The sequence below is a fragment of the Pogoniulus pusillus genome, chromosome 9 (genome assembly GCF_015220805.1).
Source record: "Pogoniulus pusillus isolate bPogPus1 chromosome 9, bPogPus1.pri, whole genome shotgun sequence".
NCBI classification, from domain to species: Eukaryota; Metazoa; Chordata; class Aves; order Piciformes; family Lybiidae; genus Pogoniulus; species Pogoniulus pusillus.
The window spans coordinates 14,806,531-14,823,762 of record NC_087272.1 but is presented as its reverse complement, the minus strand read 5'-3'; the positions used below and the strand labels follow the sequence as shown (position 1 = coordinate 14,823,762).

General features: G+C 46.4%; 1 protein-coding gene across 6 annotated transcripts in view; it reads right to left on the bottom strand.

Annotated features, from left to right (window-relative positions):
- Window positions 1-4,208: 4,208 nt before the first annotated feature.
- The window catches only part of MFHAS1 (multifunctional ROCO family signaling regulator 1), a 30,352-nt gene continuing 17,328 nt past the window's right edge, over window positions 4,209-17,232 (bottom strand). The window contains exons 2-5 of one of the 6 annotated variants that reach the window (XR_010303347.1): window positions 6,884-7,010; window positions 6,160-6,234; window positions 5,122-5,552; window positions 4,209-4,346 (exon numbers count right to left, since the gene is read on the bottom strand). Coding sequence is in view for 5 of the 6 variants with exons in the window: in XM_064148608.1 (XP_064004678.1) it covers window positions 6,165-6,234; window positions 6,884-7,010 (197 nt within the window). In the remaining variant the exon portion in view is untranslated. The other 5 variants (XM_064148608.1, XM_064148610.1, XM_064148609.1 and 2 more) reach the window with 5 other exon arrangements.

Here is a 17,232-nt window from a genome sequence, read left to right as displayed (position 1 = left end):
GTATTATCAGGGCCTGTTGTGACAGGACAAAGAGTGATGGTTTTAAACTCAAAATTACAGATTTAGGCTAGATTTAAGAATTTGTTTTACAATGAGTGTGGTGAAACACTGCAGTAGGTTTCCCCAGAGAGGTGGTAGATGCCACATCCCTAGAATCCCAGATCAGGTTCGATTGGGCTCTGAGCAACCCAATCTAATTTAAGCCGTCCCTACTGACTACATGGGGTTTTAGACTAGATGACCTTTAATGGTCTATTCCCACCCAAACTACTCTATGTGCCACCAGTGTGCAGGTTGCCTCACTCGTACCTGTCCCTGCAGGCTCAAAGGCAGCCCTTGCTTTACTGCAGCACCTCCACCTTCACACTGCTGTGATATTTCTCCTAAGCTTTTGCTGAGTAGGTTTTAGGCTCACAGCAGACTTCTGGCGGTGCTATGGAGAAAATGCACTGGGCAGGCTGATATCAGATTTATGCTTCTACATTCTTCTCATGACTGACTTCACATAGGGTGTCCACAACTTTCATCTGGTATGTCTATAGGGTGTGGACAGCCACCAGAGTGATTCAACAGATTCCCCATCCTCTCCCTGCCCAGGGAAGCTGCCTTGTGTTCTTCTCCATATCCCTTTTCAGGTCTGTAGTAAAGAAATACATGTGAGGTCAGTAGGTCATCTTGGTGAGCAAGTAAAGGGAGTTCTCTTCATCCAGCATGGGTTAATTAATTTTCTGCTGGTGCTGCCTGCAGCCCTGAAGAGCAGTCCAGGTACATCCTCAGAGACTTCTCTTTTGTCCTTTAGCAATGGAAGTCAAAGATTATGTGGCACTCACCTGACTGATGCAACTGCCCCAACACCTCCAGCTCTGCCAGCCCCTAAGTAGCTTGTCATCTTCTCATCTCCCCTGTTATGGCTGGGGCCCACCTTCAGGCAAGCCTCCTGTCTCTCTGGCACACCAGCATTTTGTTGCACATGCTGTTATCCCTTCCCATAGACATGTTGCATGGCATCAATGTCTTCAGATGGGTTGTCATGGAGGTTTATCTTGTCTTCTCCAGATGAGTGGTAAGAAATGTTGGAGTCACACACAGGTGCTCAGGGCTGTGCAGGAAGAGACTTACTCTACTTTTAATTCACTCTCTTTGTGCTGCTACAAACACTGATGTCAGCAATCAAGAAAGGCTATGTACCTTACTGCTCTCAATTCTGAACCACATAGCACTTGATTGAGGCTTGCAGGGAGCTAAGCCTTACTCCTGAGAACCACTGAGCTGGCCTCACAAATCCAAAACACACTCTAAATCCAGCAGAGAAAAAACTTTTTCTTCAGAAATCTCTTTTCTTGCTGAAGTGAGCAATGGTCCCCAGACATTAATCCAAACGGGAGGCTCCATGCCCAAACTGACTCCATGAGAAATCTCAGTGACTTTGCAAGCCACTTGCTAGCACTGCTCCTAAACGCTCTGGCTCCTGGATTCAAAAAAACTCAGATTTACAATTAGGCACAGACTCTTCCAGCAACAGGGCTTGAGGAAGCACTGAAAGAGGAAAACCAAAGCAAACAGCCAGGCCTCTTTTTGAGACTGAGATAATTTTTATTTTTAGTTCTCTTGGCGAGGATGTGTGCACAAGTGTGGGTGTGGTGTGTGTGCATCTGGGCATGCATGTGTGTGCGCGCGCAGAGTCCTGCCCAGTGATGCAGATTATATGAATACCTGCAATTACAGTCCATGAACTGAGCCATGTAGTGCATGATGAGTGCTACACTGAGGCCCATTTGCTTGCCTCTTCTTGTGCTTACTGCAGTGCAGCATCTCTACCTCCCCCCCTGTTTCAAGATTGCCAGCCCAAGATCCCATCTAAAGGGATTAAGAGGAGCTGAGGTCCAGAATCTGGCTTTGCAGGAGTGAGCTGGTGGGCTTTCACCTCACTTGGTGAGCTCCTAAATACTATTTGGAGTTCCATTTAACACAGCCACATTCTGGTTTCTCACAGCAAGGAGTCCCTACTGCTGACAAACTTTAACTGTCTCAGAAAGTGGAAGGGAACAGGGACCCCATGTAAGCTCTGATGCTAGGGCACAACTTAGTGGGTTCCTGGGAAAGCAGCACCCAAATACACTATTGAGTTTTCACAACCACCGTGGAACTGTAGCATGGGGGATACTGCAGAAGCATGAGTCATCTTCCTTGTAGCCCCCACACTCTTCTGTGTGATTCAAGACAAGTTAAATCCCAGCCTGGTCTCTTTCTTTCTAATTTTAAACCTGAATCTCCTAACCTCAGAGCAGAAGCAGAATGCAGAAAGAGCAGCACTACCACAGAAGTCAAATGCATCCTGATCTTGCGGCAGGCTGGAAATAATCCTATTTCTCTGACCTTTTTGCCTTTGTCACAATTAAAGCAGAGGTGTCTCATCATACAGGACCCTCTGCAGTTGCCAGAGGCCTCCAACTACTCCTGCAAGACCAGAGATGAGACAAATGTGCAGCATCACCCTCTGGGCTCCCTCTCACTTCATCTCAATAGAAGTGTGCTCCTTAGGGATATGCAGAAGGATCTATCTGCTGCTATCCTGGGAATTGCACTTGGACAGATGCAGGTCTGAATCCCAGGTTTTAATTCAGAGCATAACAGTACTCCAGGACATGTTCCAGTTGCTGCAAGTCCTGCAATGCAAAGCAACTTGCCAGCTCTGCTTCCAAACCTGTCTGCATCAGTTTCATCAGGAAATCAACTGGTCAACAAGCAAGGGATCTGCAAACATTGCAATAAGCAAAACCAGAGCAGTCCTCTCAGTTGAAGTAGTCATGTAGTACCAGGAGATCACCCTCCTGTTTCAAAGGAGTTCACTGTCAGGGACACAATTTATGCCCCAGTTCTTTCTGCCCTCTTCATAACACACTTTCAGTAAAGGCTGCAGGGTGCTCCACAGAGGCCTTAGCTTAGTAACTCTCCAAGCAGGGACAAGAACAGAAATACAACATAGGCTCTGAACTCAGATATCTCTACTCTTAAGGGTACTGCCTTTAAGCCTGATTTCGTTGTGGATTGACTTAAGAAGAATGACAGATCCTTCAAAAATACAGGGCTCTTATCCCTGAGGCTCAGGGATATTACATGGGGTCTAAGAGGCAGGCACTCAGCAAAGGAACACTGCAGAGGATTCTCCTTAAAAGAGAGCAACAGCAAAATCTAAAGGAAATCAGCCACCTGACTGGTTCTTCTGCACAGATCTCCCTCTTTGCAGTTGCAAAGGGGAGCTGGTTTTGAACTGCATAGAAAATTAAATGGCTTTTGCATATTTAAAGAATACAGATGAAAAGAGTTACACCAGTTACTAAACAGTGGGCTGAGAAAAGATCACCATTTCCTATTACACAGGCCCAACTAGACTGATCTCCACACGGCCACACTCCCAGCATCGCAGCTTCAATGCAGACAGCAGACTGAGCGCCTGCAAAGGCCGGGTAATGCTGTGCTCCTGCTGAGGTGACACGCCCTGGCAGGAAGGCTGCAGTCCCAAGGAGCAGGCTGTAAGACATCTGCTCTGTTCTCTCACTCCTTCATGCTCATGCATCCCAGACCAGATGGGGTGCACTGGGAAACAGGCCTCCAGCTGAAAAAGCATTCCACTTTATGGTTTCTTTGCAACGTGGCTTCCACAAAAGGTCACAGGAACAAATCGCTAGTTTCTTCCTACGGAGAACGGAAAGAGAGGTGAGTAGCAACACAGAGAGGAGTAGGCCGCCCAGCACAGGAGGCAACAGTAGGGAAAGATTCAAGACAAAGGAGTTTCCCAGCACTGTTTCTGACACCATTCAAAAATTTCACCTCCCTTCCACTCCCTCCAGCCACCACAGGTAATTTCTAGTCCCAAATTTATCTACAGAAGCATAATCAATTAATGCTTCTTGCTGACAAAAGAAAGGCTTGAATGAGGTGGCATGTCAACACATGAAATCTGAATCCAAGCTCTCCCCAGCTGGAATGATAGCCTGAAGAGACAGGAATCAGACTGAGCTGCCAGCTTTTATTTGGCAGCTTTCCCCTCCATGAAGTGAGACACGAGGGTTTGATTTCTTCCACCTGGCCCCCACAATCTCCCACGAGTGCATTCTGCCCTGCATTTCCCAGTTCATGCCAATAGGGATATTCACAGCTCTGCACACAAGGCTGGCAACTGAAGAATCAGAAGCCAGGGAACCTCACCTGTGCAACAGCAGCAGATCCTAGCAGGATGCATGCCACTGTCATGCACCAATTGCAGGCTTGGCCAGCCTGTATCCTTGTGGGAACTGCCTGCCAATCAGTATCATCCATCTCAGGTCTGCCCACAGGATTAAGAGCTGGATATCAACACAAGCACTTTGAGTCCATGATCTCTCAGAACTCCACCACCATCAGATCAAGGGATGCTATCTTGGGAAATGTCTGCCTCCTAATTGATTTGCACTAAATCAAATATTTGCAGTGAACAGGACTTAACAGTCCAGTTATCAGGGCTCAGCTGTAGGGCACAAACTGACAGCAACATCTCAGAAGTCTTTAACCTATTCAGGAAAGAAACCAGCACTGTGGTGCCAGTGCTCATCCCACCCTATCTCACATCTTGCCAAAAGAGAATGGCTGCTCACCAAGCACAGCTGCTGCAGTCAGCCCAAGGGGATCAGGACCAATTTGTACCACACAGCCATATGCTGCTTCACTAAATTTCTGCACAAAGATGCTTGGATGGCTTTGTTAGGAAGAGAACCCAGTTCTAGACTGCTCTAGTGGCCACAATGCATAGAGAGTACCAGAATTGCAACTCAAGAGCATCAATACATGGCAGACTATGAGCTGTTGGGAGCTAGTGATATGGAAGACGTGGCAGGTGCCAGAGACACATTGACCACTCTTCTGTCCTTCCGTGATTATGACACAGTCTTGCTGCTTCATGGCACAGTGCATGTGAACACACAAAGCAGGAAACCCAGCCTGCTTCTTGTCCTAATCGGCCAGCCACTACCCAAGCTTGCTGTGTGGGACACAGAAAACTGTTTCGAAATGGAGCAATTTTAAAGGCTTCATAGCATCAACCCCCTCCTCAAAAAAGCCTTGGCCAGCTGCCACAAAACTCACTTGTCCAGGAACAAATCCAGGGGATCCCGCTACAGCTCATTTCAAGAGACTTTCCTTCAAGCAGGTCTGAATTAAATGGTACCAAGAACATTTTTACATTCATCATGAGATCCAAATGGGTTTTCAACACATGATCAATGGGTCCACAGAATCCTATCCCCAGTGCTTCCCCTCTGGCCAGCAGCCCTGCCATCTGCAGCAATCATTTTGCTTCATGCCTTCTTGTTGTCCCCGATTTCCAGGTGACTGCATCCACTCCAGCTATGAGGCCCCCACCTGGGAGCTGCCCCTGCCCCACAGTGTTTCAGAGTCCAAAGTCCCATCTATCCTCATCAGCATGCAACTCCACAACTGGAGAGACTGGAGCACTGCAGAGCATCAGTCATGTTCTGCCTGGTGGAAAACCTTTGGCACCAACACTGATGATTTATCTGGAGGAGGAAAAAATAAAGTAAGGTGTAATGAGCAGCAGGGTTCATAGTGCTTGTGCTGAATAACCTAAGACACAACTTCCTCTAGGCTTTTAGATAGGGAGGGTGAGTTCTTTAACACAGGTTTTTTTGGAAGACAAATTTCCTGGCAGCACAGTGGCTGTGAAACTGGGACACAGTTGTTAGACACCAAGGAAGATAAGCTGGAGGACAAGAGAACAAGTGCACAGGCATAGCCTGGCAGTGCAGTACAACAAAAAATGCAGCCTCAAGTTAGAAACGTGCTACGCCAAGTACACACACAGTCGTGGTCTGTATCTCAGCATTAGAGCAGCTTGTTTCCTGCCCCAGGTGGGCAATTTGCTTCACACACTGCTTAACAGATATCCATCGCTGAAGCTATTCTCCAACAGGATGAGTATATTTGGGGAGGGGGTACTAACCAGAGAGAAAGTAACTACAAAGTTACTTTTAGACACTGAAATTGAAGTAATAGACATCAACATGCATCACAGTAGCAGCCACCACTAAGTTCCCTGCCAAATTCCCTTGCTCCACTCCAAGGAGAGTAGGTCACAGGTGCATTTCTGTTCTGCAAGAAACATACTGGCTTTAATTGTGAGCGTGGTTCCACATTTGTTCCCACTGCAACACAGATCTGTTCTTCAAGCACGTTCCCACTCTGTGGAGTGAAGGACATGATACACAGAAGGGCAAAGTTTCTGTCCAGAAGGGCCTCACCGAGTTAGAGGACTGGGCCAGCAACAGGGCTGTGAAATTAAACAGAGACTAGTGCATAGCCCTATATCTAAATGAGAACAATCTCATGCACCACTATAGCCTGGGGTCCAGCTGACTTGGAGTCTGGTAGAGAATTTGTTGAACACAAGCCAGTAGCGCATCTCCGTGGCAATGAAAGACAAGCTGTAATATGTGAGACTCAGATGGGACAGAAGGGAAAGAAGTTCTGCCCCAGGAGAATAGTGTAATTGTAGAGTCTAGAGATGTGGTGGTATCTCCATCCTTGGCAGTCATCAACTCTTGCCTATACAAAGTCTCAAGCAGCCTGATGTGGCAAAGAGTGATCTGATTTGCCCTGCCCTCTATGTGTATCTGGCATCTGCCACAATACACCTCAGCAAACATCTCAACCCATTTTACTGTACCTCTTATCCTTTCAGTAGGATGTCTGTATCCACAAATAATTAGAACAGTCCCCAGGCTATGGGGCTACCACCTCCCAGAAAAAAACATTGCTTAGTGAACACATGTTTTACTTAGGCTTTCTTTTCTCTACTGACAAGGAATGGGGTTTTGCTTTCAGGTCTCACTTGGAACAAGGGCTGATCACAGTAGGAGTTGGGGGGTAAACCAAGGCAACATTAACTCGCTCGCTGCCGTTCTTGGGACAGATGATCTCTGTCAGTCCCTCAGGTCTCGGCTGACTCAGTAGTTCTCCTGTGAATAAGGGGAAAGAATAACATTTAAGCATCATCATGACAGTTTTTGCTTTTAACACATCTTTTCCCTTCCCCATACCAAATAAACATCAATGACAGATGCAAGTGAGCACGGTTAAGAGGGCTTACTGATCCTGTAACGCAAGCAGGTCTCATCCATGTAACCGTGGTGAATGTCCTGATGATTACAGCTTGGAGATCTGCTTCACACTAATGTAACATCTGTCATCTTTCCTGTCTTTGTTTTGAACCACTGCATACAGAATTAAGAGCATCTAGATGGAGCCTTATGAGAGAGTGGTTTTAGGAGAAGGTTTTATGACCAGGCCTTAGAGGCAGGTAGGATCCAGAATCACAGAACGTTAGAGGTTGGAAGTGACCTCAAAAGATTATTGAGTCCATCCTGCCCTGCTAGAGCAGGATCACCTACAGTAGGTCACATAGGAATGAATCTAGGTGGGTTTTCTCTGTGAAAGGGAAGAAGCCGACCTGTAGCATCAGCAGGAAATTGGTAGCGAGGGGAAGATACAGATACAAGTCCTATTATTCACATCTGCATATTACAGCAATGCGCAGCCACAAAGCTACCACAAAAATAATCTTTTGGTTCAAACAGAAGGATGCTACAAGAACCCTGCCAAGATCAGCTTCTTTGCTAAAAAACAGAAAGAAGCTGTTTTGAAAGCAGTGCCACATATATGATTTTTGCATTAGTTCAGTATTTCTCCTCTAAGAAAGTCTAGGGAGGAACCACAAACTAGCAACAGAATGGTGTCCCTGAACAATTCTGCCTGTTGCAGCTGGTCCAGTTGTTGCTCTAGTACTCCAGTTTCTGAGTTGGAACTACTTAGGAGCTGATGCTGCTGTTCTGTGATGGCTATCCTGCTGCAGGGTGTCTCTCTTAGCTGCCAGAACAATATTTATGAGCAGGTTAAAATACTCTCGAGGATTCCCTAATGCCTCTTTCCCTGAGTGCACTTGCCACAGCTGCCATGGGACTGCTGCTGTGTCCTGTCAGTCCTCAGGGCCACACTATACTCTGCTGAGCACGCAGATCCCAACTCCCAGCCATCAGCTCTTCCCTAATGAAGGCAGTACCAGCTCTATATTGAGTAAGTAGCAGTGTGGGGCTCTCACGTCGTGTGATATCCCTCTGATAAATGAGCTGCATCAACTCCGCTGTTCAACTGCCAAGTTGGCAGCTTTCCACTGCTGGCACCCTTGCAGAATGTAGTCAGGGAAAGACACAGGTCAGCATAGCAGGAGGTGAAAGGCAGGTGCTGAGATGTGCCCATCTCTGAGGAACACTTCCCCAATAGCTTGCTCACATCGGCTCAAGTTTCCTCCGGGCTCTACCCCCATACTTGACTGGTCCCAGCAGGACAGATTCACCAGCCATTGACATGACATCTCAGCATAGTCTAGACACATCTTAGGCATTCCACAGCACCAGAAGTACCTCTTGATAACAATCTGGTAGCAGGCAGAGTCTGCTCTCAAAGACATGTGATGGCAGCTTCCACACCCATTAAGGGCTCAGTTCTTCTGCTGAGTGTACCCACTTTAGTGCCAGACAACCCTACTCGAGGCAGAGGCCTCATTCGGCTTCTGCCAGCTAGTTCAGTGATTTTCTTTACAGAGGGAAGCCAGCAGTAAGCAGGCTGCAGTCACAGGTCCACAAAACACTCTCCACCCATCAATTGGGACCTTGGACTCCCTTATTTTGAAATGCACTTGCTATAAATTCCTGTGCTGTTAAACAAAGAATATCAGAAAAAAGTCTCTCGGTGTCTAGCTTAGATTGTCAGGTACCCCAGAACACCTGAAAAGTAACCATGCTTTGAAGAAGTAGCGACCAGCATATGCAGCAATGGCACAACAGTCATGTCTGAAGACCCTCGAATGCCTTCCTCTCATTCACACACTGTTCTGTTTCTCTTCTCACTTTCATGGAAAAGAAGATCTAAAACCTCTTAGGTTTTCCAAACCAAGAACACAGTATTTGGTATCATGAAATCAGAGGTGAGGTCTTGGCAGAGAATACACACACAGAGTTCCTCTTGAAAGGCAGACCACCTCTGAGACCAGTAATTCCAGTTTGCCTCTATGGGCTGCAATCTGATTTCACAGTCAGTTTGAATACCTACCCCTGTCTCACACCCACACTCAAACCTGAAGCGGCAGAGAGGCTTTGAAGCCATGCGTACAGGTCTCCCAAAACAGAAGAATCCTGGCGGTATTTGCAATTCAAAGTTAAATCCGCAAGGCAGCGTCCTCAATTACTGAGCTGTCACACACCAAAACCCAGAGGCTGCCCATCGTGCACGTACGCCACAGGGCTCCGTGTCGCAGTGATTCCCAGGTTGACATCCAAACTGCAGCGTTGCTAACAATACTGAAAACAATGGCTCTGAAAGATGAGTCACAAAAGCGGCGTACCATGCTTTAAAAACAGGGCTAATATCCATTAGATCTTAAAACAGCGGAATGCAATTCAACTGGTCTGTCTGCTGGAACCTCCACTCCCATTTCCCTACTTCAGGAATTTTTACATGAACATTTCATGCAGAGGAAATGACTGCAGGGTAAAACAGATGCCTGATTTGCAGGCAAACGCCTTCTCACAGATCATCAGTCAGCCATTCTTTGCTTTATGGCATCCTTCCCTTCTAAGTTTCCTCGGGAACAAAGCACGCAGCATTCAGTCTCTAGCCCCATCCACACCTTACAGTCAGCCCCCCTCTATTTCCTGCTGACATACAGGTTGCTCTCCGGAAGAAAGGTTTTCCTCCGTTTTCTCCATAAGATACATCATGCACCAAGTGGGCAGGTCACCTGTGCACCCTCCCTACTCCTCCCCCCTCCCACCTAAGAGCTGTCTCACTGCTTTCCCACCATAGTGTTCTCATCCCTTGTCTTTACAAGCTGCTCACCTCTGCAGCACAAACTCATCGCAGTTCTAAACCAGACATGACTAAACCACACTTGACATCACTTGGTGCTCAGTACAAGCCAGTGCAAATCTCACTGTGTTACAGCCTCTAGGGGATTGGGAGATGGTCTGGAACCTGACTCCAGGTCCCCCTTGGCTCCCCTGGGAGGTGGTCTAGAACCTGATCCCAGGTGCAAAGGTTAGCCCATTCCCACTTCCTGCTTGCAACGCTATAAAAGCAGACAAACTTTGTGTTTCTCTCTGCTGTGCTTCACCTGAGGAGAAACACCCTCCCTGATACAGCTTCACCACGTGGCTGGCCAACCACGTAGTGGACCAACTACCTTCTGAATCTACCTCTAATTCATTGTCATCAATCCATTTTGTATACATGTTTTGTATATATTCTGTGTATTTTGTATATAGACATGCTGGAGGGAAGGGATGCCATCCAGAAGGACCTGGACAGGCTGGAGAAGCCAACCTCGTGAGGTTCAACAAGACCAAGTGCAGGGCCCTGCATCTGGGTCAGGGTAATCCCAAGTACAAATACAAGCTGGGCAGTGACTAGCTGGGGAGGGACTTTTCAGCATATCAGGGAGTGACAGGACTAGGGGGGATGGAGTGAAGCTGGAGATGGGCAGGTTCAGGCGGGATGTGAGGAGGAAGTTGTTCAGCATGAGAGTGGTGAGAGCCTGGAATGGGTTGCCCAGGGAGGTGGTTGAGGCCCCGTCTCTGGAGGTATTTAAAGCCAGGCTGGATGAGGCTGTGGCCAGCCTGATCTAGGGTAGGGTGTCCCTGCCCATGGCAGGGGGGTTGGAACGAAATGATCCTTGTGGTGCCTTCCAACCCTGACTGATTCTATGATTCTTTGTACCTGTTTCCCCTCCCTTATACCTTTGTAAACTCCCTTACCATAAATACCCTTTATTTATTGTTAAAGTTATTTTTAACTTCCAAAAATCCATGCTAGACTGTTTTCTGTGAGTGATTTACTCCTTCCTGCTCTTTTAATCTAATTATTTTCTTTTCAAAGGGGATAGGGGAGGCATCCTATATATAATATTGCTCTTTTGGGCTTTGGGTCTCCAGGAAGCTCTAAACCAGGACACACTGCAATATGCAATTCTCAGAGCTGTAACAAACTGTCATTGAGACACTGCTTGAATATAATTCTCCAGGCTCAAAATCTCGTGGAGGTTTCAAAAACCTTATGTTTTCATTCAGAAGTTATTTAAACTGCAGAAAATTAGAAATAGAAGTCTTCAGGGCTGCAACAGGGTGGGAAAGAGAAGATCACATGAAGTACTGCACTAATACAAGAGAAAAAGTCAAGTGCTTGGCATGCAGTGGTGTTTGCTTGGTTTAACTGTTAAGTTTAAATGTAGCTGGAGCAGCAGATGTCTGCAGTGCTTGTTCTGCCCGTAGCCAGGCTGTATTTTGATAGCACATTCCTCCATGAACATGTCACAAATTTTACTGGAAACCTCAGATCTGCCTGCCCTTTCTAAAAGGCTGTCCTGCAATTGAACACACACACAAACCACGACATTTATCCTTGTCTCAATGTAGCCTTGGTTGTAATGTTAACTTCCACTACAGCCATTAAGATTTGAACCAAAACTCCAACTACTTTGCTGCAAAGCTAAAGACTAACACAGTTGAGTGTTTGAAGAGTTACCCAATCTTCCAACAGACAAATTTGCATCCCTAACATTAGTCAGCTGATTTAGGAGCATGAAGCTTGTTTGCAAAGGCACTTTAACGCTGAGTATTTTCTACTTCAGATGCATCTAAGTCCCCAGTTTGGGTGATAGGAAAAATGTATCCATCAAGCCTGGTTAGAAGCAGCTGCAAACAGACAGCAGATGCTTTAGCAGACATGCCTTTGCTGCCTCTCCCCATTTACAATGGCACAAGGGGTTGGAGTTGCATCTCTCATGACTATTCTCTCCTGGTATTTTTGCAGAGAAACAGGTCTCTGCAACTGGGTAGAATGTGCTGTACAGCAAGATAAGGCTGGGACACAAACTGAGACCCTGTCGTGCAACCACCATGGTTGGTTTTGGCTGCAGCATAAGCTGGTTTGTAAACTCTCCCAGGCAGTTGGGCTGAGTCATGTTGCCCGCAACATTTAAAGGAAACCTGCTACATACAGGTGGTCACAAAGACAGGAACAAACCTTCAGTCATGTCCAAAACTCTACTACAAGGGCGTGCTTCCTCTCAGCATTAGCCAGATCACCTGAAGCAGGTATTTCTGTGTGAGCAAGATATTCCTCACTAACAATGCCTTATCCCAGAACAGACATAGGCATGACCAACTTTCAGCTGCTTGGGCTGGGTTCCTGGGCCAGGACAGTGCCTGCAAGGCGTGAGGAGAACTGCATATGCCAGACATAGCTGAACTCATGCACTCAGTGCATGAGGAAGACACTTCTACTGCCATATATGCCCAGGAACACAGAAGAGCATCAGTGTACACTTTTTTTGTCAAGCACAGAGTTAGGCACATTATTCTCTGATTTATTGTCATTAGGGGAGAGATGCCTTCCTTGGAGCCTGTGCCAGCAACCAGATCCCTGCGTGCTGCAAAGCACACTTCACTGCCCTTTAGGAAATACCCGTGAAATGCCAGATACCCATGACAAATCAGAGAGCTGGGAGGGAAGCTGACAGCAAGAAAAGTGAGTACTTGCAGGAGTGTTCAGTTACTCCATGCTGGCAGCCAGACAAGGCCAGCTGTAAGCCTACTTGGCTGTGCAACAGAGAGATTTTGCATGCAAAGAAGAAAATCCCACCCAGACCATTTGCCTGCACACAGTTCCTGCTGCCATGGCTGTGTGAAGTGGCACAAGGTTCCCTGTTCATGTGTCAACAATTTGCAGCAAGGGCACGGAGGTGAGACTGCTATGCCATCTTCTTTTTCTCAGAGCTCCCATAAGAACACATTTGCACAGTATGAGTCTGATAATGTTTTTCATTTTCATGCTGTCATTTCTGCTGTCAGGATCTAGGACAATCAGCAAGCAGTGGATGAGAAGGATCCCAGCCCTGGTTCTGTGCTGCTGCTTCTCTCTCTTCAGCCTGATTGGGACCTTGAAGGTACATCACCCATGCTTCAGGACAGGGACATGAGACAGCCAAAACCAATTTGTTCCTACATCCTGCTTTAACTCTGCACTAACACACTCCAGCCTATGCCCCAGAGCCACTCCAAGAACTTACACTCCGTTTTTTGCAACCCAGCTGCAAACGGTGCTGTCATAAGTCCCTTCTTACTCTTCCTCCTTGCTGAAAGCCTTTGGACGCCAACCACTTCAAGTGGCGTTGGCAGGAGACAGACTTTACATCTCAGCCTTAACTACTTCTGGTCAGGCTTCCTTTGACTAATTCTTGCTCATGACATCTTCCAGCACCACACCCAGCAGTCATGCCCTCAGAAAAATAAAGAATAAAACACTTCAGCACTGTCTGCACTCCCAAAGCACATTTCTCAAGCTCACTTTCCAACAGCAGTCAGAAAGCAGGGCTCACAAGAGAATCCCAGGTCCCATGACACTTCTCTGCTTCACACAGTCTTACCTCCTTTCACCCATGCAAAGAGATCAAGATTGGAGAAACTACAGCTTCTCTGCCTGGCTGTTTTGAGGTTCAACAGCTGGAGTGCTTACACAATTAGATCAAATCTGTCACAAAAGCAGCATGAGTTGAAGAGCCACATGCATAGATTCTCCCCTCTGCTGAGAGCACAGACAACACCCTCACACACTGGGACTTTGCAGCCAGCTCTACAGTAAATGAGAAATCTGCCAAAAGTCTTGGAAGGAGGAGGGGAAGTCAACAGTATCTCACACCAAGCCTGGTTCTACTCCACCCTATTCAAGTCTCATCTTCACCAGTCTCTTTGGATGAAGTGAAAGAGTTGCTTCCAGTGGATGTTGCTGCGCACAATGCACAAGGTTATTCTCAAGCACTGCACACAGAAAATACTGCTCTCTATTGTCATGAATTTTTAATATGCTCCTCACAGCACTGCACTCATGTCACGCACAAAAATATCCCCCAGAAAGTCAGAACTCTACACTTCCCTTGATTTATTTCTGAAATCTCGAGTGACCTTATCTACCCAGCCTGTTCAGAGCAGAAACCTCCAAGTAAGAACTTCATTTTCTTCTCACTGGAGGCTACTCTTCTGGCTGCAAACAAAGCAAAAATAAAGAAGCTGATAGCTGAGACATCACAAAAGGGAGCAGAATAGGATGAAATCCACATTATGAGCAAGAGTTTCAGGACCTTCCTATTGCAGTTCTGGTTAAAGCTTAACTCTAGTGAACAAAAGAACGATAAAAATCCCAGCCTATGAAAGTGCCACAGTGGGAGAGACCACTGTGGAAAAAAGGTCTGTTGGTAAGCACTGATCACAACAGCAGGCTAGTGAGCGGAGACACGCATCAGGCACAGCATGTGCTCAGGAACCAATCACCCTGGGATTAAGAACAGTTAAAAAAGAAAGGTAAGGGTTAAAAATGAAAAGTAAATCTTGCTCTGAAAATGCAGAGTATGAAAGGTGTTCACTTGCAAGGTGAGAGACTAACCTGCAGAGATGGGTCCCCAAGATCAGAAGCTGATAGCACTGAGAAACTGATATGGAAAGCAAGGAAGAGAGTTAGAGCTTTCCGAATTATATAAAAGGAACTGATGGCAATTTCCACTTCTTCTTTGAAGGGTTCAAGACCAAAAATGCCAACAGTGACACTTTCCTTGAATGCAGCATGGTTGTCTATGGGTGCTCAGCTCAACTCTGGAGCATCACAACTGCCAGAATGGCAGGCCCAATCTCAGCACTGCTGGCTGGCCCAAACACCAGAGAGCTTTCCAGATCTTGTATTCACAGTGCCATTTGCTTCTCAAGCCAGATCCTCATCGCCTCACAGCTCTGGATGTGGCCACATACATGGCTTACCTTGAACCATCTCTCAACTGGCTGCAGAGGAAAAAGTTTTCCCAAGCCTCTTAATTGATGCCAGATGACAGAAACATAGAACAACCTCTGTGGTGGATCTCTGGAAACAAGCAAGAGTGCTTTTCAACTTGGAGCTGACAGGTCTAGGTTAAGCTTCTGGACCTAAAGCTGCAGTTCCCCAGGCCAGGAACCCCAGATCTGCTGCAGAAGCTGCACTTTGGTCAGCTTGATCACAAGCAGCTCTTGCCACCACAACAGAGATTGCTCTGCATTTCACTACCTACCCAAGGAAGGTGCCAGGCTTATCACCCCAGCAAGAAGCCAAGGGCCATAACAAAGGGTGAGGTGCTCTGCAAGGCCTGCCCAGAAGACAGGGAGACAGAAGCTATCCCTGACAATTGCTACCTCTAATTTTAGCCATTCAGGGAAGGGGAGAGGTCACACAGATACCAGCTAGAGACTGGAAGGCTTAAGGGGGTTAAATATGCTTCTTCTTCCCCAGGTCATGACAGGGTCAGCTAGTTCTTAACCCTTTACTGTCACAGCAGACGACAACACTGACACATACTCAGTGACTGTAAAAGCACTGGTGAAGATTTTGGCAGTAGACCAAGCGTACCTGTGGGAAGAAGTTTAGATGCTCAACTCAGCAGCTAAAGGAGACTAAGAATACCAATTTACATCTCATCCACAAATTTCCCCAACATGAGGTATTTGACATCATCCCTCACCAGTGTGGTGGTACAAGGTTTCCAAGTGTGAAACTTGGAAAACTCCATGCTCATTCCAAAATATGAGTTAACAATCCTTTTCTTAGGCACACAGAACCTAATTATAGTTAGAATTGGAATTCAGTTAAAAGCAAAACATAAAAGCGTACATGTTCCACATACCTCACAATTCAATACTTCCTATCTCCACACACACAAACCAAAATGGGGAAAGCAATAGCAAACAATCAAAATAACTCTAGGAGCAATCATGAAAGTTTGAGCCCTTCCATTTCCTTCTAGTATCATGAAATAAACTGCTTGGAGAAATAAAGGATGGTTGACAGCTACCTAATTCCTAAGCCAGTGCAAGTAACTGATGTACCACCAGTACGGCCACATGATGTATGCACCGTCTTTCTCCTCTTTCCACAGCTCATGAAATATTGAGCATAAGGAGCACTTATGTTCTCTATCTCAGCCATATCAGTGAGAGACTTGCTGTGAGGAGAGAAGGCTGTGACTTTTGACATCACCAGCTCCTCCAAAAAAGAGGGAGGGCGAACGTGGTGCCATTTCTCCACTCTGTCCTATCAAACTCAATCTATTTGAAACAGTATTTCAGCATGAGTTACCCTCTGTTGTTCCCGCTTCATCTCTACCTGTTGTTGGCCATTCCAACTTTATTCTCCCCGTGCAAAAGAGAAGGTGGGAGCAAACCACTTCTGCCCATGAGCGACAAGAACAGAGACTGGAGAAAGGAAGTGATCAAAAGAGAACAAACAAACAGCAGAGCATAAGGGCTCAGGAAGTGAGAGGGAGCAATGGAGGAAAGATGAAATAGAAAATAAAGATGGTCCAAATTGTTGACTATTTTGCTGCCCTTCTAAGATGTAAAAAGCTCCTTGAATTAGCAGATTGCAACATAGCACTCTCAGATGACTGCAATACAAAGGCATGAAAAATTGATTTGCTTCATTAACATTTTAGGACCTTATTAGCTGGAACGAAATTGACTGTCAAGGCATTTTAAAGGAGAGTCATGGTATAATGAGCTCAGTGTGAATTATCCTCATCTCAGAAGAGAAACAGGCCTGTCACTGAATAACCAAGCCCAGAGTCTATCATTTGGTTATTTTTAATTCCACCCCTTCAGCCGTATCTGCCATGAGCACGTTCCCATTCTGCCAAGGCAAAACACCAGCTGGAGAGAAAGCTGCAAACAGCTTTGATCCATCTACTCTCACCCAGTAACAGCAAGGCACAACTGCATGCAGAGCATCCACCCAAACACTAGACACTGCCAGTTGCAGCGAGTCCAAATGGCAACAACTCGCAGACGCCCTGAGCATACCTTTCCAAACAGTTATAACAATGCTATTACACTGCCATCACAGCAGAGCTGGTGAGCTTTCTTTCACCCAGATGATTGGCATACTGCAGGGCCCACTAAATTAGAAAAAAAGAAAAGGAATTAAAATACCAGGACTGGCTATCATCCTGCCAGTCCTTTGCTGTGGCTCTTTGCAGTGTTTGGGTCACAGCACGTTAATAACTTGCCATCGGAAAAGCCAACCGTTGGGTTAGTGAGGTGTGCTTAGCAGGACTCGGTC